This window comes from Nomascus leucogenys, chromosome 5 (assembly GCF_006542625.1).
Source record: "Nomascus leucogenys isolate Asia chromosome 5, Asia_NLE_v1, whole genome shotgun sequence".
NCBI lineage: Eukaryota > Metazoa > Chordata > Mammalia > Primates > Hylobatidae > Nomascus > Nomascus leucogenys.
The window spans coordinates 62,380,426-62,406,981 of NC_044385.1; the positions used below are offsets into that span (position 1 = coordinate 62,380,426).

The 26,556-nt window shown below is 38.2% G+C and overlaps 1 protein-coding gene across 9 annotated transcripts in view; it reads left to right on the forward strand.

Annotated features, from left to right (window-relative positions):
- Positions 1–26,556, forward strand: part of ZDHHC20 (zinc finger DHHC-type containing 20) — an 83,818-nt gene that overhangs the window by 15,337 nt on the left and 41,925 nt on the right. For all 9 annotated transcript variants that reach the window (XR_004030135.1, XR_001115741.2, XM_030813251.1 and 6 more), the window contains exons 2-3: positions 15,479–15,505; positions 20,019–20,122. Coding sequence is in view for 7 of the 9 variants with exons in the window: in XM_030813251.1 (XP_030669111.1) it covers positions 15,479–15,505; positions 20,019–20,122 (131 nt within the window). In the remaining 2 variants the exon portion in view is untranslated. The remainder of the gene's footprint in view (positions 1–15,478; positions 15,506–20,018; positions 20,123–26,556) is intronic.

The following is a 26,556-nucleotide window of genomic DNA, read 5'->3' on the forward strand; positions in this document are numbered from 1 at the left end:
CATTCTTGATAAACAATAAAATAGGGATACGTAACGTAAACAACGTAAACAAAATTTATGATATCTAACGTAAACAAAATTTAGGTACACACAAAATGCTTGATAAAATTCCACTATAAAACCAGGAATAATGACGCCTACTATGTCTGTTACTTGGTAACATTGTACTGACGGAATTAATTTTACCACATTCATTCAAGAGAACATAATCAGGAGCGTGAGACTTTGGAAAAGGGAAAGCTATTTCTGTGTGCAGATTATCTGATAGTGTATGTTGAAAAGCCAAGACAATAACAACAGAAAACCTAGATGAAAAGAATTGAGTAAAACGGCAGAATAAAAAATTAGCAAACAAAACCCAATACTTTTTATATATACAGTAATTTAGTTTGAAAATATAGTGGAAGAGGGCCGGGTGTGGTGGCTCATGCCTGTATCGTAGCACTTTGGGAGGCCGAGTTGGGCGGATCATGAGGTCAGGAGATCAAGACCATCCTGGCTAACATGGTAAAACCCTGTCTCTAATAAAAAAAAAAAAAAAAAAAAAAAAAAAATTAGCCGGGCGTGGTGGGGGGCGCCTGTAGTCCCAGCTACTCGGGAGGCTGAGGCAAGAGAATGGCGTGAACCCAGGAGGCAGAGCTTGCAGTAAGTGGAGATCGCGCCACTGCACTCCAGCCTGGGCGACAGTGTGAGACTCCGTCTCAAAAGAAAAGAAAAGAACATAGAGTGGAAGACAATTGTCCATATCCGGTAACATCAAAAAGAGAAAATACCTTAGGAAAAAAACAAGAAAAATGTCACATTCGCAAGAGGAAAACATTCTTAAAAGACCCAAAATGTGACTTGAACAAATGGAAAGACGTTTCATACTTTATGTTCATAGACAGAATAATTCAACATTATAAAGATGCCAGTTCTCCCCCAGTTAATGTATAAATGAACTCTAATCCCAGTAAACATTTTTTTGTTTCTGGTGCTAGACAAGTTGATACCAGAGGTCTTATGGAAAAATAAGAAAGAATAAGCAACCAGGAAGTCTCTGAAAAATAAGAGCAATAAGTAGGGGAAATCCCCCAGATTTTAAACCAAAAAGCCTTATAATTAAAACTGGGGAGGCAGGAAGTATATGAGAACTTTCTACTTTCTGCCCAATTTTGCTGTGAACTTAAAACTACTCTAAAAAATAGTCTCTCTCTCTGTTTTTTTTAAACTGTGTGGTATGGTGCATGGACAGATGTATTGACTAATGGAACAGTATATAATGTCCAGAAATAGACTAATTAAAGAAATTTAGAATATTGTAAAAATAGTACATCAAATTACAGAGGAAAAGATGGGACAACTGGATACGTATTTTCTAAGAGTAAAATCAGGTCCATACCTCATGCTATGTTTTAGTATAAACTCAAATGGATAAAATCTTTCTTTTGTCATACACACACACACACACACACACACACACACTTTTTGTTTTTGAGACAGAATTTTGCTCTTGTCACCCAGGCTGGAGTGCAATGGCATGATCTCGGCTCGCTGCAACCTCAGCCTCCCGGATTGAAGTGATTCTCCTGCCTCAGCCTCTCAAGTAGCTCGGACTACAGGCGTGTGCCACCATACCTGGCTAATTTTTGTATTTTTAGTAGAGACAGGGTTTCACCATGTTGGCCAAGCTGGTCTCAAACTCCTGACCTCAGGTGGTCCACCCTCCTCGGCCTCCCAAAGTGCTGGGATTACAGGCGTTGAGCCACTCCACCTGGCGGATCTTATATTTTTAACTTTTTATTTTAAAATAATTTGACTTTTGAAAAACAGTACAAACAATTGTCACATAACCTTCACCCACATTTTCTAAGTGTTACTATTTGTCATATGTGCTTTGTCATTCATTCATTCATTCATTCTCTCTCTGAAATGTATGAGAGTAAGTTGTAGAGGTAATGCCCCTTTACCTATGTTTACCTTTATTTCCTAAGAACAAGAACAATGTCTTTTTTTTTTCCTGAGAAACAGTCTTACTCTGTCGCCCACGGTGGAGTGCCGTGGCGCAATCTTGGCTCACTGAAACCTCTGCCTCCTGGGTTTGAGCAATTCTCGTGCCTCAGCCTCTCGAGTAGCTGGGATTACAGGCACATGCCACCACACCTAGCTAATTTTTGTATTTTTAGTAGAGATGGGGTTTCACCATGTTGGCCAGGCTGGTATTGAACTTGTGACCTCAGGTGATCCACCTGCCTCAGCCTCCCATATTGCTGGTATTACAGGCATGAGCCACCATGCCTGGGAATTAGAATATTATATAACCAGAGTGCAGTTATTAAAATCAATAAATTAGTATTGATTAAATACTACTCTTTAATCTGTAGGCCTATTCAGACTTCATTTGTCCACTCAGTTCCTTGTTCTGCTCCACAGTTCAGTCTAGGATCACACATTGCAGATGTCATGTCTCTTTAGTGTCCTTATATTTGGAAGAGTTCTTCAGTCTTTATTTCATAATCGTGGTTTTTTAAGAGTACAGGTTTGTTTTACTTTGTTTTGTTTTGTTTTGAGACAGAGTATCACTCTGTTATCACTCTGTTGCAGTGCAGAGTGCAGGCTGGAGTGCAGTGGTGTGTTCGCGGCTCACTGCAGCCTAGACCTCCTGGGCTCGGGCAATCCTCCTGCCTCAGCCTCTTTAGTAGCTGAGACCACAGGCATATGCCACCATGCCTGGCTAATATTTGAAATTTTTGTAGAAACAGGGTCCCACTATGTTGCCCAAACTGGTCTCAAGTTCCTGGGCTCAAGCGATCCTCTTGCCTCAGCCTCCTTACGTGTTGGGATTACAGGCGTGAGCCACTGCACTCGGCCAAGGTTTATTTTTTAAATGTTCCTCAATTTAGGTTTATCTGATCTTTCCTCATGATTAGATTCAGAGAATTGCAGGCATGCCTTGGTGGGAAAATTGCAGGTTTGATTTCATACCACCACAATAAAGCAAATATCAAAATAAAGCAAGTCACACAATTTTTTGGTTTCCTACTGCATATAAAAGTTATGTTCACCCTATACTGTAGTCTGTTAAGTGTGCAATAGCATTATGTCTTTAAAAAATGCTTTTTGCTAAAAAATGCTAGCAATTAGCAATCACCTAAGCCTTCAGCAAGTCTTGATCTTTTTGCTGGTGAAAGGTCTTGCCTCGATGATGATGGCTGTTGGCTGATCAGGGAGGTGGTTGCTGAAGGCTGGGGTAGCTGTGGCAATTTCTCAAAACAAGACAAGAACGAAGTTTGCCACATCTGTTGACTTTTCCTTTCACAATATTTTTCTGTAGCATGTGATGCTGTTTGATAGCATTTTACTCACAGTAGAACTTCTTTCAGAAATTGGAGTCAGTCCTCTCAAACCCTGCTGATACTTTATCAACTAAGTTTATGTAATATTCTAAATCGTTTTTGTCATTTCATCAGTGTTCACAGTATCTTCACCAGGTATAGATGCCATGTCAAAAAAACCATTTTCTTTTCTCCTCCATAAAAAGCAACTCCTCATCTGTTCAAGTTTTATCATGAGGTTGCAGCAATTCCATCACATCTTCAGGCTCTGTTTCTTATTCTACTTCTCTTGCTGTTTTCACCACATCTGCAGTCCCTTCCTCCACTGAAGTCTTGAGCTGTTAAGCGTCATCCATGATCTTGGACTGGAATCAGCTTCTTCTGTGCCCCTGTTAATGTTGATATTTTGACCTCCTCCCATGAAAAACGAGTGTTCTTAATGGCATCTAGAAATGATGACTCTTTTCCAGAAGGTGATCAATGTACTTTGCCTAGATCATCAGAGGAATCACTGTGGCATTGATAGCCTTATGAAATGTATTTCTTAAATAAATAATAAGACTTGAAAGTTGAAATGACTCCTTGATCCATGGGCTGCAGAATGGATGTGTTAGCAGGCATAAAAACAACATGAATTCCTTGTACATCTCCATCAGAGCCCTTGGGTGACAAGGTGCATTTTCAATGAGCAGTAATATTTTGAAAGGAATCTTTTTTCTGAGCAGTAGGTCTCAACAATGGGCTTAAAATATTCAATAAAGCTGCTGGGTGCGGTGACTCACGCCTGTAATCCCAGAACTTTGGGAGGCGGAGGCGGGCGGATCAGGAGGTCAGGAGATTGAGACCATCCTGGCTAACATGGTGAAACCCGTCTCTACTAAAAATACAAAAAATTAGCCAGGCGTGGTGGCGGGTGCCTGTGGTCCCAGCTACTCAGGAGGCTGAAGCAGGAGAACGGCGTGACCAGGAGGTGGAGGTTGCAGTGAGCTGAGATTGTGCCACTGCACTCCAGCCTGGGCGACAGTGTGAGACTCCATCTCAAAAAAAAAAAAAAAAAAATCAATAAAGCATACTGTAAACAGATGTGCTATCACCCAGGTTTTGTTGTTCCATTTCTAGAGCATAGGCAGAGTAGATTTAGCATAATTCTTCAGAGCCCTAGGGTTTTTGGAACGGTAAATGAGCTTTGGCTTCAACTTAAAGTCCCCATCTACATTAGTTCCTGAGAAGAGTCTGCCTATTCTTTGAAGCTGGACATTGACTTCCTCTCTCTGGCTAGGAAAGTTCTAGGTGACCTCTTCTTCCAATAAAAGGCTGTTTCACCTACAGCAAGCATCTGTTATTTAGTGTACCCACTGATAGGGTGTGGCTCTGTGCCCCACCCGAATTTCACAGTGTGAAAATGGACTAATACAGTTACCTTCATCAATTATCTCAGCTAGATCTTCTGAATAACTTGCTGCAGCTTTTACATAAAAACTTGTTGCTTCGTCCTGTACTTTTATGTTATGGAGATGGCTTATTTCCTTAAACCTCATAAATCAACTTCTGCTAGCTTAAGACTTTTCTCCTGCAGCTTTTTCATCTCTCTCAGCCTTCACAAAATTAAAGAGAGTTAGGACTTTGCTCTGAATTAGGCTTTGGCTTAAGGGAATGTTGTGGCTGGTTTGATTCTCTGTCTAGAAAACTCAAACTTTTTTTGTATCAGCCTTGTTGCACTTTCTTATTCATCTATTCACTGGAGAGTACTTTTTTTAAATTAATTAATTTTTTTATTATACTTTAAGTTCTAGGGTACATGTACACAATGTGAGCCAAAGTTAATTTTAATTTTCTTCAAGAGCTTTTCCTTGGCATTCACAAGTTGGCTAACTTTGGCCCAAGAGGCCTAGCGTTTAGCCTGTCTTGGTTTTTAACATGTCTTTCTCACTAAGCTTAGTCATTTCTAGCTGTTGATCTAAAGTGACAGGTGTGTGACTCTTCCTTTCACTTGAACACTTAGAAGCCATTGTAGGATTATTAATTGGCTTGATTGCAGTATTGTTATGTCTCCGGGAATAGGGAGGCCCAAGGAGATGGAGAGAGATAGAGGAATGTCTGGTCAGTGGAGTGGTAGAAACACTACGTTTATTAAGTTTTCCATCGTATATGGATGCAGTTGGTGGTACTCCAAAACAATTACAATAGTAACCTCACAGATCACTGATCACAGAGCACTAGAGCAGATATTATGATAATGAAAAAGGTTGAAATAATGTGAGAATTAACCAAAATGTGACACGGAGACACAAAGTGAGCACGAAGTGTTGGAAAAATAGCACGGATAGACTTGCTTAACGCAGAGTTGCCACAACCTTCGATTTGTAAAAAACATAATGTCTGCAAAGCACAATAAATCGAAGCACCTTTTGAGGTGAGATGTGCCTATATGTATTTTCAGCAAGAATATCACAGAAGTAATGCTGTGTCATGATAACATTTTGGGGATCGTTAATGTTGATCAACACCTAAGGTAGTGTGTGCTATGTTTCTCCATTCTATAAAGGTACAGTTTTTCTTTGTAATTAATATTCTGTTAGACCACCACATCACTCGGATTCCTTTTTGAGGAAGGACTTGTTGCTCAGTTTTGGTCAGTGCAGTCAGCAGATAGCTTCCAGCACTTTCAGCATGACTCATATCACCAAAGGTCACACCCTTCCTGGTGCAGCGTGCACACAATGCCTGAGTGAGGTGGGGTGGGACTGCCCACTTCAGAGCTCCCTGCCGGTTGCTGAAGCTAGGCCTACATTGCAGTGAGATTGCTCCCTTAGCCCAATTATACCTCTTCCCCCTTCCTTTCACATATGCTGGTCCCTAGTAAATACATTGCACCCCAAACTCTGTCTTAGCATCTGATTCCAGAGAACCCAACCTGAGTCATTTCTTACTGGGAGACATTTTGAAACCCTGTGAATAATCTGTTTGTTATTACTTTCACTTACTCCTTTTAGCATCTATTGAGAATTCTTGCTTGAAACAGTTATTATTGTGCTGGTTGCCAAATGGTGGTTTTCTAATTCCACGATTTCTGCTACATTTACTAGTTGGAATTCTACTGTATGGAAGAGATTATCCTTCTCCCATTTACTTATTTATTGATTCACTCACATATATCAGCATGCACCGGCAAGTTCTATTTTGTGAATTATAATCTAACATTTATTTTATTGTTCAGTTTGTCCCAGATTTGGCCAGTAGGAGCCGTTTCCATCTTGTTTCTGTATGCTTTGATGTGTCCTTATTGTTTTTTTAGTACTTCCTTTCTTTCTGGCAACATATTTCAGCATTGTTTGATACTTTTCCTGCCCCTGGAATTGGTCACTTCAACAGGGACCAAGAATGAATATAAAAAATGGAAACATTCAAACATTAGAAGAAAATATGGGTGGATGATCTTAAGGCAATGAGGAAAGCCTGTAACATCTCAGAATCACCAAGCCCAATAGAAAAAACAAACAAACAAAAAAATAAGCAGATGTTTCACAGGAAAAAAAAAATGGAAGTGACACATAAGCATAAGAAAAGATACTGACCCTCACTTATAAGATAAATACGAGGTGAAGTTACCCTGCCATACCAAAAGATTGAAAACTTCATTGAGTAGACTGCAGAGAAACAGTCAGTTTCATTCATTGCTGGTAGAAGTATAAAATGGTACAACCCGTATAAAAGGGTTTTTGCAAAAAGCTAAAGACATGGTGGACAGATTTACTTTTGGTTCAGTAATCCCACTGTTAGGAATCTATACTGAAGATAAACTTCCACAAATAACACATGCACAAGGTTATTTGTTGCAACACTGTAGTAGCAAAGGATTGGAGACAACACAGATGCCCATCAATAGAAGGCTGATTGTATAACTGGAATATCCACACAATGGAATATTGTGCAGTGCTTTAAAAAAAAAAAGGATGTCTCTGTGTGCTAATGGGTAGTGATTTCTAGAATTTGTAGGACATTTCACAAGACATCTGGCCTGATCTTTTCAAAAAGTCATCATCATATGGATTTAGGGAAGATGATGGTAATAGTGCATTATTTTTGAGTCACTCCAAATCACTGCATAAGAACAGAACATGAACAGTATCTGTAGCAAAACTAGTTTGCTAGAGAATGACAATGAACTTCAGACAACCAAATTGACTGCAGAGATACAAATTAAACTCTAATATGAACATTAAATATTTATTTTCTTGTGGACCCAAGACTAAGACTAAATGAGGAATAATGTTTGAAATGGATACTATATGCTTTAACAATGTAGGTTCAGCACAACTACTAGAGAAAGGAGAGAGAATATGTGAAAAACTTATTCAAACTTTTAAGTAATTGTATTACTGACAGTGTTATTGGTGTCATTATCTTGAGATTATTGGGTAAGCAATATGGGATATTCTAATTCTTCATCCCTTGTGTCCTTGAGAACCAGAATTCTCCATGGAAAAAGGAGATACAAATGTGAGATAGAAGATGTTAAGTAAAAACCCTGTAGACTTTAATTTTAATTCGAAATATCAGTATCAACTTATCAGGTATTTAATCTTCCTTTTAAAATGGTATGCGCGCGTGCACACACACGTAGGAAAGGAAAACAAACCCTGTTGATTACCAGACTAGTCATTTATGTAGAAAATCCCAAAGAAACTGCAAACAAGCTACTAGAACCGATAAGTGAATTTAGCCATCATACAAGGTCTGTAAACAAAACTAAAACATATTTCTAAATAGTATCCTATAGCAATGAGTAATTAAAATTGGAATTTTTAGAAATGCTGTTTATAATAGCATCAAAAACATGAAATATTTTAGGGATAACTCTAACAAAATATGTGCAAGGTTCTGTGTGATAGAGAAAATCTAAAATGGAGAGCTACGCCATGGTCATGGGCTGTAAGACAATATTTCAAAGACATTAGTTCTCCCCAAATTGATCTGTAAGTTTAGCCAGTCAAAATCCAGGCATCAGCCAGTACTGGATCTGCCAGAACAAACAAACAAAAAACAAAACCAGGCAGATTTTTGTTTGTGAATTCCTGCCCCCCACCCCCACCAGATGGAGTCTTGCTCTGTCGCCGAGGCTGGAGTGCAGTGGAGTGATCTCGGCTCACTGCAAGCTCCGCCTTCCAGGTTCACACCATTCTCCTGCCTCAGCCTCCTGAGTAGCTGGGACTACAGGCGCCCACCACCACGCCTGGCTAATTTTTTGTATTTTTAGTAGAGACGGGGTTTCACCGTGTTAGCCAGGATGGTCTCGATCTCCTGACCTCATGATCCGCTTGCCTCAGCCTCCCAAAGTGCTGGGATTACAGGCATGAGCCACCGTGCCTGGCCTTGTTTGAATATTTTTTTAAGGAAATCAATAAGATGAGTTTAAAATTTACATGGGCCAGACACAATGGCATGCAAACTGTCTAGCTACTTAGGAGGCCTATAGTCCTAGCTATTTGGGAGGCTGAGACAGACAGATTGCTTGAGCCCAGGAGTTTGAGACTAGCCTGGGCAATACAGCAAAATCCTGTCTCTAAAAAAGGTAAAAATCAGTAAATATTTACATGGAAATGCAAACCTAAAATAGCCAAAATACTTTTGAAAAATAATAATTTGGAGGACTCATACTATCTGATTTCAAGATTTACTGAAAGCTATATGTAATCAAGACTGCAGTATCTGAGTAAGAATGGACATATAGATCAGTGGAACAAAATAGAGTTCAGAAATAAACCCTTACACGTATAGTCATTTGATTCCCGTAAAAAAATTCCAAGTTAATTTAATGAAGAACAAATAGTTATTTCAACTAACACTGTAAGAACTATTCGCCATTCATATGTAAAAAAAATTAACCTCAACCTTTACCTGTACCATATACAAAGTATCAACTTTTAAAATGGATTACATGGCCGGGCATGGTGGGTCACACCTGTAATCCCAGCACTTTGGGAGGCCATAGCAGGCAGATCAGTTGAGGTCAGGAGTTCAAGACAAGCCTGGCCAACATGGTGAAACCCTATCTCTATTAAAAATACAAAAAAATTGGCCAGTAGAGGTGGCTCATGCCTGTAATCCCAGCACTTTGGGAGGCCGAGGCAGGTGGATCATGAGGTCAGGAGATCAAGACCACCTAGGCTAACATGGTGAAACCCCATCTCTACCAAAAAATACAAAAAAAATTAGGCATGGTCATGGGCGCCTGTATTCCCAGCTACTTGGGAGGCTGAGGCAGGAGAATGGTGTGAACCCAGGAGGCGGAGCTTGTAGTGAGCCAAGATCACGCCACTGCACACCAGCCTGGGCTACAGAGCGAGACTCCGTCTCAAAAAAAAAAAAAAAAGAAAAGTAGTGGGACATTATGGTGCATGCCTTTAGTCCCAGTTACTTGGGAGGCTGAGGCAGGAAAATGGCTTGAACTGGGAAGTAGAGGTTTTAGTGAGCTGAAATCGCACCACTGCACTCCAGCCTGGGTGACAGAGCGAGACTCTGTCTCAAAAATAATAAAATAAAATATGAAATAAAATGAGAGCAAGACTCTGTCTCAAAAATAATAAAAAATATGAAATGATATAAAATGAAATATATTACAGACCTAAATATAAGACCTATAAAACTTCTAGAAGAAAGCATATGAGAAACTGTGACTTTCATAGGTTGGCAAAGATTTCCCAGGCATGAATGATAAAAGAAAAAAATTGATAAATTAAGACTTCATCAAAATTAAGAGTTTGTGCTCTTCAAAAGACACTGTTAAAAAATATAAAGAGACAAGTTATGGACTAGGAGAAAATATTGGCACACACGTATCAAGATTTGTATCCAGAATATATAAAGAACTCATGACCCAATAAGTTAAAAGACGGGCACCATTGAACATATAACTTCACAAATAAGGGATAGTGATTGTTAATAAACACATGAAAAGATGCTGTAGTTATTCGAAAAACACAAAAGTAAAATGAAGATACCACTGCATATTTTTTAGAACAGCTAAATTTTAAAAATTGTCAATTCTAAGTATTGGTGAGGATGTGGAGCAACTATAACTCTGATCCGTTGTAAGTGGAAGTGCCAAACACTTTGTGCCAAATACAGCCACTTTGAAAACAGTTTGGCCGTTCCTGGTAAAGTTAAGCACACATTTAACATTAGACCCAGCAATCCCATTTTTAGATATTTACTTAAATAATGAAAATTGATACTGTTTGGCTGTGTCCCCATCCAAATCTCATCTTGAATTGTACTCCCATAATTCCCCTGTGTTGTGGGAGGGACCCAGTGGGAGATAATTTGAATCATGAGGGTGGTTTCCCCCATACTGTTCTCGTGGTAGTGAATGAGTCTCGAGAGATCTGATGGTTTTATCAGGGGTTTCTGCTTCTGCATCCTCATTTTCTCTTGCCTCCACTGTGTAAAAAGTGCCTTTTGCCTCCAGCCATAATTCTGAGGCCTCCCCAGCCATGTGGAACCGTAAGTCCAATTAAACCTCTTTTTCTTCCTAGTGTCGGGTATGTCTTTATCACCGGCGTGAAAATGGACTAATACAAAAATATTATGTCCACGCAAAGGCTTGGTGAATACACGAGTAATCATAATAGACAAAAAGGTGAAATCACTCAAATGTCTATGAACTGATCAATGGATAAAGTTGTCGTACCTCCATATGACAGAATGCTATTCGGCAGTAAAAGGACAAGCAGGGACTTCCAGTTCTGAGACAAGATGAAATAAAGACTCTTCTTCCTTTTCTTAGTAATTACAGCTAAAATCCCTGGAAAATGTACAGAAAACAAACCTGAGAAGACTCTGAAAGGTAGCAAGAAGAAGCCAGATCAGCTAGGGACCTTGCCACCTGAGGAATAATATGGTGGTGTGTTCCCTAGATTTTTTTTCTTCATATATGTGCCAGAGAAGCTGTCAACCTGGAAACACCAATGAATACAGACCAAAACAAACCCGAGAAAAGACCATTTTTATTAGTCAAGCCAGGAAAGGGACAACCTAGTAAGACAGAAAACTTGTAGACAATAACTGCCCTACTCTAGCCAAAAACAATAGACAAACTATGCTCCATCCCCCACTCTCACCAGCAAAGACTGAGTATTGAGCTTAAGACTTCCCCTGCTTGCCCAGCTGCAACAAGACACCCCTCCTGTGTCTCTTCCCCAACATTCCTGCTGAGAGAGTATCAGAAAAGGTGAAGCCCTAGTCAGGAGCCTAGATTTTCATTCCCACTGGGCAGTAATGATGTGTCCCTTTCATCCCCCCACCCCAAACAGTAACAAGTTCCCTCTCATGGTGTCAATGGAGGCTATTTGGGAAGCACTAAGGAGGCACCTCTACCCTTCTCAGCCAAGATATGTGTGCAGAAGCCTAGCGGGGAGCTGGGACTTGGACTCCCACCTGATGGCAACAAGGTGGTGCTCCCACATCTCTCACTGCATGGAGTCAGACGAGGCCTGCAAAAACAAATTTAAATAAGATCTAGAGTCTCAGCATAATACTAAAACATTTCAGGATAGAATTGAAAACCATCCATCCTACCAAGAGCCAGGAAAACTAATTTAAATGAGAAAAGACAATAGATACTAAAAGCAAAAAGACACAGATGTTGGAATTACTCGACAAGGACTTTAATGCAGCTATCTTTAAAATGATTCAATTTGCAATTGAATCATGAAAAAATAGAATTTTCATCAAAGAAATAGAATATATAAAGAACCAGATGGAGATTTTTAAACTGAAAATACAATAGCCAAAATTTTAAAAAGTCAACTGAACAGCAGAATGGAGAGGGCAGAGGAAAAAAAGTGAATGAACTTCAAGATAAAACATTAGAAATTACCCAATCTGAACAAAAGAGAGAAAATGTACTGAAAAATAAAAATGAACAAATCATCAGGGACTTGTGGGACTATTTTTAGAAGTTCTAATATTTGTACCATCAGAGTCCCAGGGGAGGAGAAATGATAGCTTAAAATTTTCAAACTTGGCAAAGGATGTATTCAAGAAGAACTCAAGAAGTTCAGCAAACTCTGAACAGGAAAATCCCAAAGAAATCCACTCCAACATACATTATAACCAAATTTCTGACAACTAAATATAAAGTCTTGAAAACAGTGAGGACACTTTACCTATAGGGGAAAAACAGAATAACAGCAGATTTGTCATCAGAAACCATGGAATTTAGAAGGAAGTAGTACATATTTAAAGTACTGAATGAAAAGAACTGTCAACCCAGAATTCTATATCCAGCATATAACTGGCCCATCAAGGTTGAAAGTTGACAGTTGTAGGCCAGGCGCGGTGGCTCATGCCTGTAATCCCAGCACTTTGGGAGGCCGAAGCGGGCAGATCACAAGGTCAGGAGATCGAGACCATCCTGGCTGACACAGTGAAACCCCGTCTCTACTAAAAATACAAAAAATTAGCCGGGCGAGATGGCGGGCGCCTGTAGTCCCAGCTACTTAGGAGGCTGAGGCAGGAGAATGGCGTGAACCCCGGGGGGCGGAGCCTGCAGTGAGCCAAGATTGCGCCACTTCACTCCAGCCTGGGTGACAGAACAAAACTCTGTCTCAAAAACAAAAGAAAAAACAAAAAAGAAAAAATATTTTGGGATCCCCATAAAAAGGAATAGCTTTGTCTCACTGTGAGAGGTTCTGCAGATTGCTGTTCCCAGCCATGTCTTTGTCTCTGTAGTTAGAGGTGCCAGTAGCAAATATTGAGAGCTTGTTCCATGCCGTACCCTGTTTCAGATGCTGGTGAAAAAGTCATGTCCTCTACCTCCAGGAAAAAAACCTAGGAGGAACTATGAACTGTAAACCAGTAATTACAAGTGTCACGGGTGTTATGAAAGGGAAAGTATAAAGTGTTGTGGGAATATATACCGAGATTTATTTAACCCATTCTGTGGTCAAGAAAGTCCTCTGTGAAGAAGTGATTCTAGCCATTGTTGGTTTGGTGTTTTTTTTTTTTTTTTTTTTTTTTTAAACAGAGTCTAGTTCTGTTGTCCAGGCTGGAGTGCAGTGTGCAATCTTGGCTCACTGCAACCTCTGCCCCCTAGGTTCAAGTGATTCTCTTGCCTCAGCCTCCCGAGTAGGTGGGACTATAGGTGCATGCCACCACACCTGGCTAATTTTTGCATTTTTTAGTACAGACGGGGTTTCACCATGTTGGCCAGGCTGGTCTCGAATTCCTGACCTCAAGGGATCCGCCCATCTCAGCCTCCCAACGTGCTGAGATTACAGGTGTGAGCCACCGTGCCCAGCCTAGCTTTGTTTTTATATGAAGCAGTTTTATTGTTCCCTGAATATCTTAATGAGAAGCTGGAAGAGACAACCACTGGAAACTGTTAGCTAGATGTTATTTTAAATTCAGATTATCTACTTGGGAGGAGGGTAATAACACAGTGTATTACCAAGTTTTCATCCTTACCAGTAGTCTGAACAGACTTTTAGTTCAAATCCCATCTATACTACATATACTAGCTCTGTGACCTTAGGAAGGTCATTTAATTGTTTTGAGCCTTAGTTTACTTATCTGTAAAATGGAGCTAATGATAACTTGCAGGGTTGTTACTATTCTAAGACATGATTCCACACTTCAAGGAGCATTTATTCCAGTAAGGTGAGACAGACATATTGACAAGTAATTGAAAAAATAGAAAAAAAGAAAAATGAGATGGTGTGGTAAAGATGGAAGAGTGATCAGTGGTGATATAAAGGAGTTATCTACTCTGCCTAAAGAGGGACTCAGGAAGGCTTTACAAAGGAGCTAGTATTCAAAACGGGCCTTGAAGGATGAATAGACAAGGTACATGGCACATATGAAACAGCTTGATGCATTTGGGAAACCACGATTCGTTTAGAATAATCAGACCAGAAATATGGGCAAATGACAGAAGACACTAGAGAGGGCCTGGCACGGTGGCTCATGCCTGTAATTCCAACACTTTGGGAGGCTGAGGCGGGCGGATTCACTTGAAGTCAGTAGTTCAAGACCAGCCTGGCCAACATGGTGCAAACCTGTCTCTACTAAAAATACAAAAATTAGCCAGGCGTGGTGGCATGCACCTGTAATCCCAGCTACTCTGGAGGCTGAGGCAGGAGAATCACTTGAACCTGGGAGGTGGAGGTTGCAGTGAGCCAAGATTGTGCCACTGCACTCCAGGCTGGGCGGCAGAGCTACACCATGTCTCAAAAAGAAAAAAAAAAAAAAGAAGGAAGAAACTAGAGAGATAGACAGATTGTAGATTACAGAGGGCTTGTAGTGTTTGCTACCCTGAAGATTTTGGACTTCATTCTGAAAGTGACTCACAGGTATCGAAGAGTATTCATCAGATTTGCTAGTGGTGGTGGTGTGTTACACTGACTGTAGGAAGATGCCTTAAGCTGTTGCATTTGAGGAAGACAGTGGGGAGGGATTGAAAAATAGGTGACAGATTATAAAGAGACTTTGATAGTAGAACCAACAGGACTCGAGGCCATTGGATTATCCAGGAAGAAAGAGTAAATAGCAGTTCGCAGGGTTCAGGATTGGTGGACTGAAGTGGTTGTTGGCTTTATTCATCACAATAGTAATACAAGATGGAAGAAAACATACGAGAGGTAGACACTGAATTACCTTTTCTGTGCGTAGTCTGACTTCTTCAGTATTTGATTATTCAGAGGAAAAAAAACACTAAAAATTAGCAGGGTAAGTTCTTCTACTTTTTTCTTTAGAAAAATACATTTGTCTTGAGTATAGATTCACAAAGAGGTTGATAAGAGTACATCACAGACTAACAAATAAGTTATGGGGGTCATAGAAGACAGTTCTGTTCATTCTGCAGATATCATTAAGGAAAGAGCTAAAGAAAGCATTGCAGCTATAACCATGTTGATACACTTAAAATTAATAAAGTTCTGAAAACATTTAGTGTGACTGTAGTGTTAATGATAAAGAATTTGGATTTTAGCATTTTAATGGTTTTGGAGTTTTTTAAGTGCAATTTTGGCTTTGCATTAGTCTACAATTTATAACTAAAGTTTATTTTTTTGAAAATGATGTTAAGATGAATATTCAACCTGAAATAAAACTTATGTACAAAATGTTTAAAGTATATTTATTCACTATTTTTTCTTCTATTCTAGTTACTATTTTTGGAAATGAAGAAAATGGTAAGGTACTTTTAGTTTCAATTTAAGTTTAATGCTTAATGATATTTTAACTGGAACATACTTTTTACTTAGTGATGAATGCATGTGTTTTTGTTTTTTAGAAATAAAATCCCTATCTTTACATTTTAAGTAATTAAAAGGAGATCTAGTAATGGGGTTATTTCCAGACCAAGACATTTCATGTGTTCTCATTTTGTGTTATTTATGTAAATTAAAGTAGACATTATTTTGTGCAACACCTAGTACCCAAACTTCTTTGTGTATTTATATAAATATTTCTGTCTCATATGTTCTTCAAAACTTTTTATTTAGATTTTTTTAATATGAGTAACTAGCTAGGTTGAGGAGACAATTCTGCTTTCATGATGTCTGAATTTTATTGATGGTTCTCGTTTAGGTATTTGTTAAAATCGCACTTTACAATGCAGAGATATTTAAGAAAATAACCAGACTGTAAATGTGTAAATTGCATTACCAGTTTAAGGAAGCTAAAGTTTTTATAACAATTAAGTAAAAAAGGTAGTGCCTAGAGGGAAAAATCATTTCTCAAAATTTCACTGGGATAAAAGCAAATTTCATAAGTCTGTTGAAATTAAATTTAAACAAAATTTAATTGGACATACAAAACTCCAGAGGATTTCTAAAATACTTGAACAGTTAGAAATTATTAATAAATAGTAATTCCTCTTACTGGAAACAATTAGGCATTAAGTATGTAAATCTTAAATTACCTTTAAATTTAATTTCTCGGTAACAGAATAAATGCAGACTCAATCTTGGTTGGCTTATTTTCTTTCTTTAAATCAAAAATGTTTCCTGTATGTTGGAATCACAGACATAGAAAGCAAAGAATTTCAGAAGTTCTTATAAAAGAACTTTTAACTTATATCATTATCTCTTGGGGCTATTTTTACCATGTCTCTCAAAGAGTCTTTTTTTTTTTTTTTTTTGTGACAGAGTCTCGCTCTGTCGCCCAGGCTGGAGTGCAGTGGCGATCTTGGCTCACTGCAAGCTCCACCTCCCAGGTTCACGCCATTCTCCTGCCTTAGCCTCCTGAGTAGCTGGGACTACAGGCGCCCGCCACCACGCCCGGCTAATTTTTTGTATTTTTTTAGTAGAGACGGGGTTTTACTGTGTTAGTCAGGATGGTCTCGATCTCCTGACCTCGTGATCCGCCCACCTCGGCCTCCCAAGGTGCTGGGATTACAGGCGTGAGCCATGTTGCCTGGCCAAAGAGTCTTTCAATACAGTCTTTTGTTGTTGTTAGCTTGTTTGTTTTTAAATTCAGTTACGGGTGATTTTTGAACTTTTGAACACAGAGTTTGGTATATAGGTTTCAGGTTTTTCTTTCAACTTTGATTGAATTTTCTCAGTTAACTATGATTTTACTTCCTATATTACTTGTAACCAGTGGTTCAATAGCATGTATATGTAACCAGAAGTTTGCCTATTGATAATCACATTAATTTGAATTTAGTGAAAAGCATTGTTTTCTGTTATTCTTTACTCATTATAATTTAATGATAACATCTTTTAAGTACTTACTATATTCTAGGTCTTGTGTTAAGAGCTTTATTTTATCTGTTTTTTAACAGAATATATTTTTAAGCAAAACCATTTCCTTTTGTTTTCATGAAGAAAGGAAATATTCTAAAATTATATTAAATGTTTTTAAAACTATGAAGAGTATATTGTTTTTACATTTAAAGTATCTCAAAGTTACCATCTATCTCAAAGTTATACGATAGTGTATAGATGAGGAACAACAAGCTTGATTTAATATGGGGTCTAGACAAAAATATTTATAAAGGAAGTAAGCAAAGTGAAGATAACATTGCAGGGTTGTTAAATGGTCTCAGTGTTATCATAGCAGTAGGAAACTAAGTTCTTGCACGCTTTTCCAAAGGAAAAACAAATGAAGCAATTATATATAATATATAAAATATACATATATATATTTTTTCTTTTTCTTTTTTTTTGAAATGGAGTCTCCCTCTGTCACTCAGGCTAGAGTGCAGTGGCACGATCTCGGCTCACTGCCACCTTTGCCTCCCAGGTTTAGGCGATCCTCCCACCTCAGCCTACCAAGTAGCTGAGATTACAAGTGTGCACCACTACGCCCAGCTAATTTTTTGTATTAGTAGAGATGGAGTTCTACTATGTTGGCCAGGCTGGTCTTGAACTCCTGACCTCAAGTGATCCGCCCGCCCCAGCCTCCCAAAGTGCTGGGAATACAGGCGCGAGTCACTGCACCTGGCCAAAGCAATGATACTGAGTCCATTGGGTACACCATGGGGTTCAACCTGAAGGGAACTGACAGGATAGAGAAAGCAGATTTTGAGAAACCAGTTTTTAATGTGTATGACAATCAATGTTAGTGGAAACAAAAAGAGCACATTTGAAAATGGAAGTTAGGGTTACGATTTTATCTTGGCATCAGATACTGGCTTAGAGGTAGAATATGACCATTAAGATGATGGTTTAAAACGTGGAGGAAACTATAATTTTAGCTAGGACATAGTGAAAAGAACCTTGGATTTTTGTCAAACATACGGGTTTGAATTCTGGCTTCATCATTTAATAACTGGACGTTGGGCAAAGTATTAAATTCTCTGAGCTTCACTGTTTACATCTGTAAACTGGAATAATACCTAAGAAGACTTACTGTGAGGGTTAGAAATAAGGCATAGATTATATGCCTTCTAGTTGGCTTTCAGTACATAGGAATGGTGATTTGAGTACCTATAGTCAAATATGGTGACTCAATAGTCCCACGGTTTTACTAGGGTGCACTGGTCATGAGGTTGGAATTATTTCTTAGGAATTCCACAGCCAAAAGGGAAAAGAAACTATGAGCAGCATATTTTACATCAACCACTGAGATGGATTGGAAGCAAGGAGACCAATTGGCTTTTGCAGCAATCCAAAGAACATAGGCAACAATTTATGAACTATGCACTGGCAGTGAAAATAATGATAATTATTTTGAAATTATTGAAAAATAATGAAAATAGTAATGAGTTCACTTGGAGAGAAATTTTAGGAGCTAGAATTAGTATTTGTACTGATAAGCTGTGAGATACAAGGAGTCATTTCAGGCCTGGGTTTCTGCATTGGTCAACTGTGTGACTGCAGTTTCTGTTCTCTGAGATCAGGCATGAACCCAGTACAATTTCAAAAGAAAAGGTTGGGTTGCAACAGGGTTGTCAAATTATTATTATTATTTTATTTGAAAAGTACAAGCAATTTTTAAACCAAAAACAAAGGAAAATAAACCTCAGACCGAAGGAAGGACAGTACTTCAAACTGAATACATGTTAGCTTTTACAAAAGCTTCCTTACATTGTTCTTGGTCTTTCTTTTCTTTTTTTTTTTTCAGCGCAGACCAGTGAACACTTTATCACTTCTTAAAATTGAGAAACACTGATATAGGGAATGCACAAAAAGGACCAAATTTTGCAGAAAATAATTAAAATACCTGGATAAGACTAATAGTAATATTAAGAGTCGGTATTTATTGAGGATTTATTGTGTGCCAGGCATTCTTCTAAGTGTTTTGCATGTATTACTTCATCAGTATTAAGCAGCTAACTTTACTGAAATAAGTACTTTAATTGAAATCTAAGCAAATTATTGGAGAGTACAATATGAAGAAGTAATGAATTCTGAAAGTAACAGAAAAGACCTTTGTGGAAGGAGTAGCATTTTATCTGAACTTTAAAAGTGAGTAGAATTTCAGACCATTTTATCTGAACTTTAAAAATCAGTAGAATTTCAGACTTGTCTGTATTTGTTATCTTCAGTGGGTTTATGATGCTGCATTACAAACTGAAAAGGAGTTTAAGCATCTGGTAGATAGTTCTTGCTTCTTAAAGAAATCAGTACTGCTTCTTTGAAATATGTAGAATACAACAAAAAGCTTTTGAAATATGTTGGAATGTTACATTAATCTACTTGCGAAACAGTTATGTTAGATATTCAAAATGGCCAAAACTTTTTCTTGTTAGCCTGTATTGAACAGGGGAATGAAATTTAGGGTACTTTTTCTGAACAATACAGGGAATGAGTTATTCAGATGTATTCATCATTTGTGGTGATGGTAACTTATTTTATTTACTTTCAGTTGACAGTTGCTTGGATTTAATGTTCATAGTAATAGATTCTGTTTTAAATAATTTTAAGTCATTTAAAATGAACTTTTGGAGAACTTGAAATACAGTGAGTGAAGAAAGTGTTTTAGCTTAAATCTTCAGCAATTTAATACAATCAAATCTCATCTTAAATCTTATCTTATAAACCAGACTGATAATCCTTAAATATAGGAACAGAATATTTCTTCATATCTAGTAATGTTTCCTCATGCAAGTAAAGTTTATAAATTTGATGTTTCAGTACATTTTAATTTAATCGTTTATTGGATTCGGCCTCCTGACCCAATTATTGTGTTTTAATGTAATGCTTTTTGCTGTTTTCACCTGGATTCAATGAACTGTTATTTGTTTTTATTTACCAGGAAAGACCGTTGTTTACCTTGTGGCTTTCCATCTGTTCTTTGTTATGTTTGTATGGTCCTATTGGATGACAATTTTCACATCTCCCGCTTCCCCCTCCAAAGAGGTAAATTTAATGTTGGTAAATTACCAAATGTTTTAACTGATTATGGAATTTTTTTCCCTTGTGTTACCTTTGTTAAAACTTTACATAATGCATGTGTTCTGTTTCCATTCATAAAACTGCTTGGTTGCTCTGTACTGTGAATGTGAGTCATCAGCCTATTCTCAGATACAGTCCACTGACATAGCAGAGTCAAAGTTCAGCGGTAGAGAAATGCTTACTACTTTTCTGCCATGGTATGTTTCCTTAGAGACATACTTTATATTACTGGAATAAAAAGTCTTAAGGAACAGAATTGAGTTAGGAAAGTAGAGTTTATTTTTTAGAAACTCTCAGCATTTATATTTTCTCAGGCATGAACAGATATGCTGCAATTAAAGAAAGTTTTGTGATGGAAACAAATTGTCTAGGCTATTGCTTGCTGCACTTTAATATGACTAGTGTTTCTTCTAATTGGAGGTTCCATTTGGAAAATAATGTAGGTAAACATTTATGTGGAGTAGGTATTATGACCAGTATGTCTCTCTTACCTCGCCATAGCTGACTGAATTCTTCCTTCACCGAAAATTTCATATAGCAAGGTGGTTAAGAATATATTCTCTAGAGTTAGAGTTTGATCTTTTGCTCTAACAATTTAATCTCTCCAAGCTGCAATTTTCTTACCAAAAAATGGAACTAACAATTGTGCCTGTCTCATCAGGATGTTTGTAAAGATTGTGAGATTTATTCAGTTAAAACATGCATGTATTTATTTATTTATTTATTGAGATGGAGTTTTCGCTCTTGTTACCCAGGCTGGAGTACAATGGCGCGATCTTGGCTCACTGCAACCTCCGCCTCCCAGGTTCAAGCGATTCTCCTGCCTCAGCCTCCTGAGTAGCTGGGATTACAGGCACGCACCACCATGCCCGGCTAATTTTTGTATTTTTAGTAGAGACGGGATTTCCCCATGTTGGTCAGGCTGGTCTTGAACTCCTGGCCTTGGGTTATCCACCTGCCTCAGCCTCCCAAAGTGCTGGGATTACAGGCTTGAGCCATCACACCCAGCCTAAGCTTTTAAAATAGTGGTGTACCTGCCACGTTGTTAGGACTCAAATATTAGATGATGATGATAATGTAATCGTTTCCCTTTGTGTTAAATTTATCAAAATCATTAAAAATTATAGACCATATGTTTAAAAATAGTGTCAACTTTTATTTAACTTTGCAGTGAAGAACATATATCCAAAAAGTATGCATATGTGTACACACCTATGTAACTACCACCCAATTCAAGAAACAGAACATTATCAGAACCCCATCAACCCCCGATGCTTCCTTTCAGTCATCCACTTAATACGAAGCCGCTCTCTTGCCTTCTAACAGCATAGATTAGTTTTGCCTGTTTTTTGTATTAAATATAAATGGAGTTTTATAGTAGTGTGTGTATGTGTATAGTCATAGTCATATGTGTGTGTGTGGCTTCTTTCATTAACATTCTATTTGTAAGATTCACCTGTGTTACATATAGTTGCAGATCATTAATTCTCATTATTGTTTAGTATTCAGTTGTAGTATGTAACACAATTTATTTACTCGGTCTACTGTTGATGAGCATGTGGGTAGCCTCCAGCTTAGAGCTGTTACAAATAGGGTTGCCGTAAACATTCTAGTGCATGTCTCTTGGATAATATATATGTAGTTCTTTTGGGTAGATGCCTAGGAGTAGAACTAGTATATATACATTTAACATTAGTGAGTAATGCCATACAGCCTTTTGCCTGCTTTTTCTATTAAATGCTTTTGTTTTAAAAGGTAAAGTAAACCATAAGTCAAACTTTAGTGTTGCTTCAAATATATTCATCAGGCATTTGTTACTAATTAGTCAACCCTTAAAGTTATGTTACAAACTATCCATTTCTTAATCTTGAAATTGAAAAGGACTTAATTTTATTTAATCAATTACTAGTAGTGATGACTATTGAAAACATAGCATGTGTAAAAAGTAAATAATTCTCATTTCAGGAAATAAGAAATAGAATAAGAAAAATAATTGGTAGTACTTTTGAGAAGCAGTATAATGTAGAGGTTAAGAATGCAGGCCAGGCGTGGTGGCTTATGCCTGTAATCCAGCACTTTGGAAGGCCAAGGCAGGCAGGCAGATCACTTTAGCCCAGGACTTTGACATCAGCCTTGGCAATGTAGAAAACCCCATCTCTACAAAGAATAAAAAAATTTAGCTGGGCATGGTGGCATGCATCTGTAGTCCCAGCTACTCGGGAGGCTGAGGTGGGAGGATCACTGAGCCCAGGGAGGTTGAGCCTGCAGTGAGCCGTGGTCATGCCACTGCACTTCAGCCCAGGCAGCAGAGTGAGACCCTGTCTCAGACAACAACAACAGTACCACTCTGGACTAAAACTGCTCAGGTTCAGCTCATACTTCTGCAGCCTACTAGCTGTGTTAGCTGTGTGACTTTGGAGACTTTCCTTAGTTGATCTTTCCTCTGTAAAGTGAGGGTGATATTAGTACCCACCTCATAGGATAGCTATAAGAATTGAGCAAATTAGCAATCTATATAATTAATAATAGATAATATATGGAGTTAATAGTCTATATAAAGGGCTAAGAAGAATGCTTAGCACCTAATAAGTACCATCAAAATGTTGTGGTTTTTTTTGGTGGTGGTTCTAGCATATTGCATCCAGTTACCATTCAGCCCAGAGCTTAAGCTTTTACATCAACTTCTCCTTCATTCTCCTCTACTCCTATAAGGTCATCTGACTGCCCAAGCCTGTATCCAGTGACCTTGCTGTGGCATGCTCCATTTGCCCTGTCAGAGAACTTATCATCTGGTATTGTAATTGCCTGTTTACTAATATGCATCACATTATTAAATTTTAAATTTTGTGAGGGCAGGGATATTTACGTTGCATTCTTCACTATATCCCTTCCCACACTATCTGGCACATAGTGGATTTTCAGTAACTCTTAAATGAATTAATTATTAAATCTTCATGGGCCAGCTAAGCTAAGCTCTAGGGACAACCAAGAACAGGAATTTAAGATTCTCTTTGTCACTGAGCTTACAGTGTGCTGACTGAGGTAGGCCTGTATAAGCAATTACAAAGCTGTGAGTTTGGTGCTAATGTAATACCAAGCTCACAGCTTTGTTAAAGGAGGATTCTGTCAGCTCAGAGGTTGGTGCTAATATAACACCATACTCACAGCTTTTATTAGGAGGATTCGGTCAGCTCAGAGGTTAGAACAATGCTTGGAGATCTAGGTCTAGGGGAATTGATTGGGTTGAGAAGCAAAAGCTAGGGCCAGACGTGGTGGTTCACGCCTATAATCCTAGCACTTTGGGAGGCCGAGGCAGGTGGATCACCTGAGGTCAGGAGTTCGAGACCAGCCTGACCAACATGGTGGTGAAACCCCATCTCTACTAAAAATACAAAATTAGCCGGGCGTGGTGGCGTGCTCCTGTAATCCCAGCTGCTTAGGAGGCTGAGGCAGGAGAATTGCTTGAACCTGGGAGGCAGAGGATGCAGTAAGCCAAGATTTCGCCGTTGCATTCCAGCCTGGGCAACGAGAGCGAAACTCTGTCTCAAAAATAATAATAATAGTAATAAAAAGCAAAAACTATAAATCTTTAAGGAAGTTTAGTTATAAATACAGGTGGGGTGTCTTTTCTTTTTTCATTGTTTCAGTCAAGTACTTCTTGACCACCCACCGGATATCAGACTGTGCTAGGCTTAAAGGTAGAGACAGATAGTAAACAAATAAAATAATTATAAATTGTGATAAATTTAGAAAAATAACACGGTAATATGATAGAATATAACAAAGTAAAAGCTACTTTCTGGAAGAAAGAGCTACTTTAGATAGTATAGTCAAATAAATCTCCGAGGAAGTGGCATTTAAGCTGAGACCTTTATAAGTATCTCTTCCACTAAGCTTTTTCAAGGAAAAATCTTTGTTGTTTATTCCTGTACCCCAGTACTTAGAATCAGACCTCGTATATAACAGGCAGATTGATAAAGACTTAAATGAAGAAATGGTGAGGAAAAGGCAGCATGTGAATAGCTGATAGGCATCTCCCTTCACTAAGTGTCATCTTTTCTAAAAAGAAAATATGGTCCCATCCCTTCCCTGACTATAATCCTACAGAGTTTGCCAGTTAGCTGTAAGATAAAGCTCATGTTCATTTGCATGGTACACCAAATCCCTTCATGAACGAAATCTTACTAATTTAATCTTCATTGCTTCTTCATGGAACTCTATACTCAAGCAGTGTATTGAGCTGAATATACTGTACTATTTTCACATCCTTGTGCTTTCTGTATGCTGTTCCCTTTGCCAAGATTTTCTTTTCTTCTCTGTCTTCCTGAAAGATTCCTGTTTATCTTTCAAAACTTAGGTACACTGCCTTCAAGAAACTTTCATTGATATCTCCCACCACCTCCCAAGGGAGCTTTTATCATACCTTGTAATATATTATTAATGTTGTACTTTATGCTGATTCGTATTTTGTAATTCTTTCTTTATATGGCTCTCTTACTAGACTATAGAAATAATACTTTTTGAAGGCAAGGGTTGTTTTTATTCATCTTTGGATCTCTGATATCTAGGACAACACCTCACTCTTAATTGGCATTTAATATATATTTAAATAGAACTGTCTGAACACTGAATTTAAGACAATAATAGCATTTTATAGTTTGAATTCTGTTCACTAGTTTTGAATAAAAAGACAAACTTGTAGTACTAATTCAAAATTACAATCTGTTTGAATTTTTGTTTTGTTCCATTCCTCATCTAAAATTCTGATGCCTCTTGAAATTTTCATTTGGTTTAATCTTTTCATAATTTTATAACGTTCATTCTTTTTTTTTTTTTGAGACGGAGTCTCACTCTGTCACCAGGCTGGAGTGTAGTGGTGTGACCTCGGCTCACTGCAACCTCCACCTCCCGGGTTCAAGCAATTCTCCTGCCTCAGCCTCCTGAGTAACTGGGACTACAGAAGTGTGCCACCACACCCAGCTAATTTTTGTATTTTTTTAGTAGAGATGGGGTTTCACCATGTTGGCCAGGCTGGTCTTGAATTCCTGACCTCGTGATCCACCTGCTTCGGCCTCCCAAAGTGCTGGGATTATAAGCATGAGCCACTGCGCCCGGTCCATAACCTTCATTCTTAAGGAAAAGTAATGATGTTGAGTAGCAGTAGAGAGGCTTGAGGCCTGGGACACTACTGCAGACTAGGAATAGGACAGCCCAGGGAAATCTGTTGAAGTTTTGTAAGGAATCTGTAAAATTTGATCAGAACATCTTCTATTCAAATGTATTTAACATGTTACCATGTGATTTTTATACTCTACTATGAATATGTAAGAGACACATCATGTCAGGAAAGAATTTTCTAACAAGTTAAAATTATCTTAAAAGAGAACATGCCATCTTGCAAAATAGAAAAATATTTCTCTGAAAGCATTCAAGAGGGGCCCAATCTGTCAGAAATGTCTGAAGACCCCTACTTGTGATGGAAGATTAGATAAGGGACCTCCATTGTCTTTAAGACTTTTTCATCTTTAAGATTATGTGAGTCTTTCCTGACCTCTTACTGTCCTGTTCATCTGTCCATGTTGCTTCTTGTCCCCCATAAGTAATTTAGGGGTTTCTTGTCCCATCACAATTTGATTGTGGAAGCTGAGCTAGGTAATCTAAATAGACTCTTCTGTCTCCTAAAGTATGGTGTTTTAGTCAGGTTAGAGTAACAATCTATAAAAAGCAAAAACATTTATTTTACATTGTAATATTGAGGAAAATGTACCAGAGTAGAACACAGAAGACCTGTATTTTACTCTTGGCTCTGCCAGTAGTTCTGCAATCTTAGAAAATTGCCTAAGTCTCTTAGAATCATAATTTCCTCAACTCAGAGCTCTCTACTATGCCAAGCTATTGCCTTGTTTATAGCAGAATACCGTGTTGTTAAGCTAATACCGTTAGCAATGATGGCGCAGCAAGAGGAGGAGACATTTTGGTATTTGAGTTAGCAACTAGACCAAATACTCCTTAAACATGAAAAGTCAGGATTCCTTAGGGCTTTTTAAGCAGAACCCTACAAGTAAATAAATATTGAGGAATTGTATTATTAAAATATAAAACACAATGAAGAACAAGTCTCAAGCCATTCTTAGTTTTTTTTTTAATCTATGAAATAAAGACTGATAGAAACCTGTATTTCCTGGTAGATGAAATTGAGGTATAAAACCTAGAATCCTTGAGATGTTCGGATGACATATGAAAAGAACAATTAAACATAAACAAGTACTCTGAAGGGAAAATGCTATTAAGAGAAATGAACCAGAGGCTGGCCACACATGGGAACAAACACTAAGAAGTGAAAACAAGAAACGGCTCTAGGCCGGGCGCGGTGGCTTACGCCTATAATCCCAGCACTT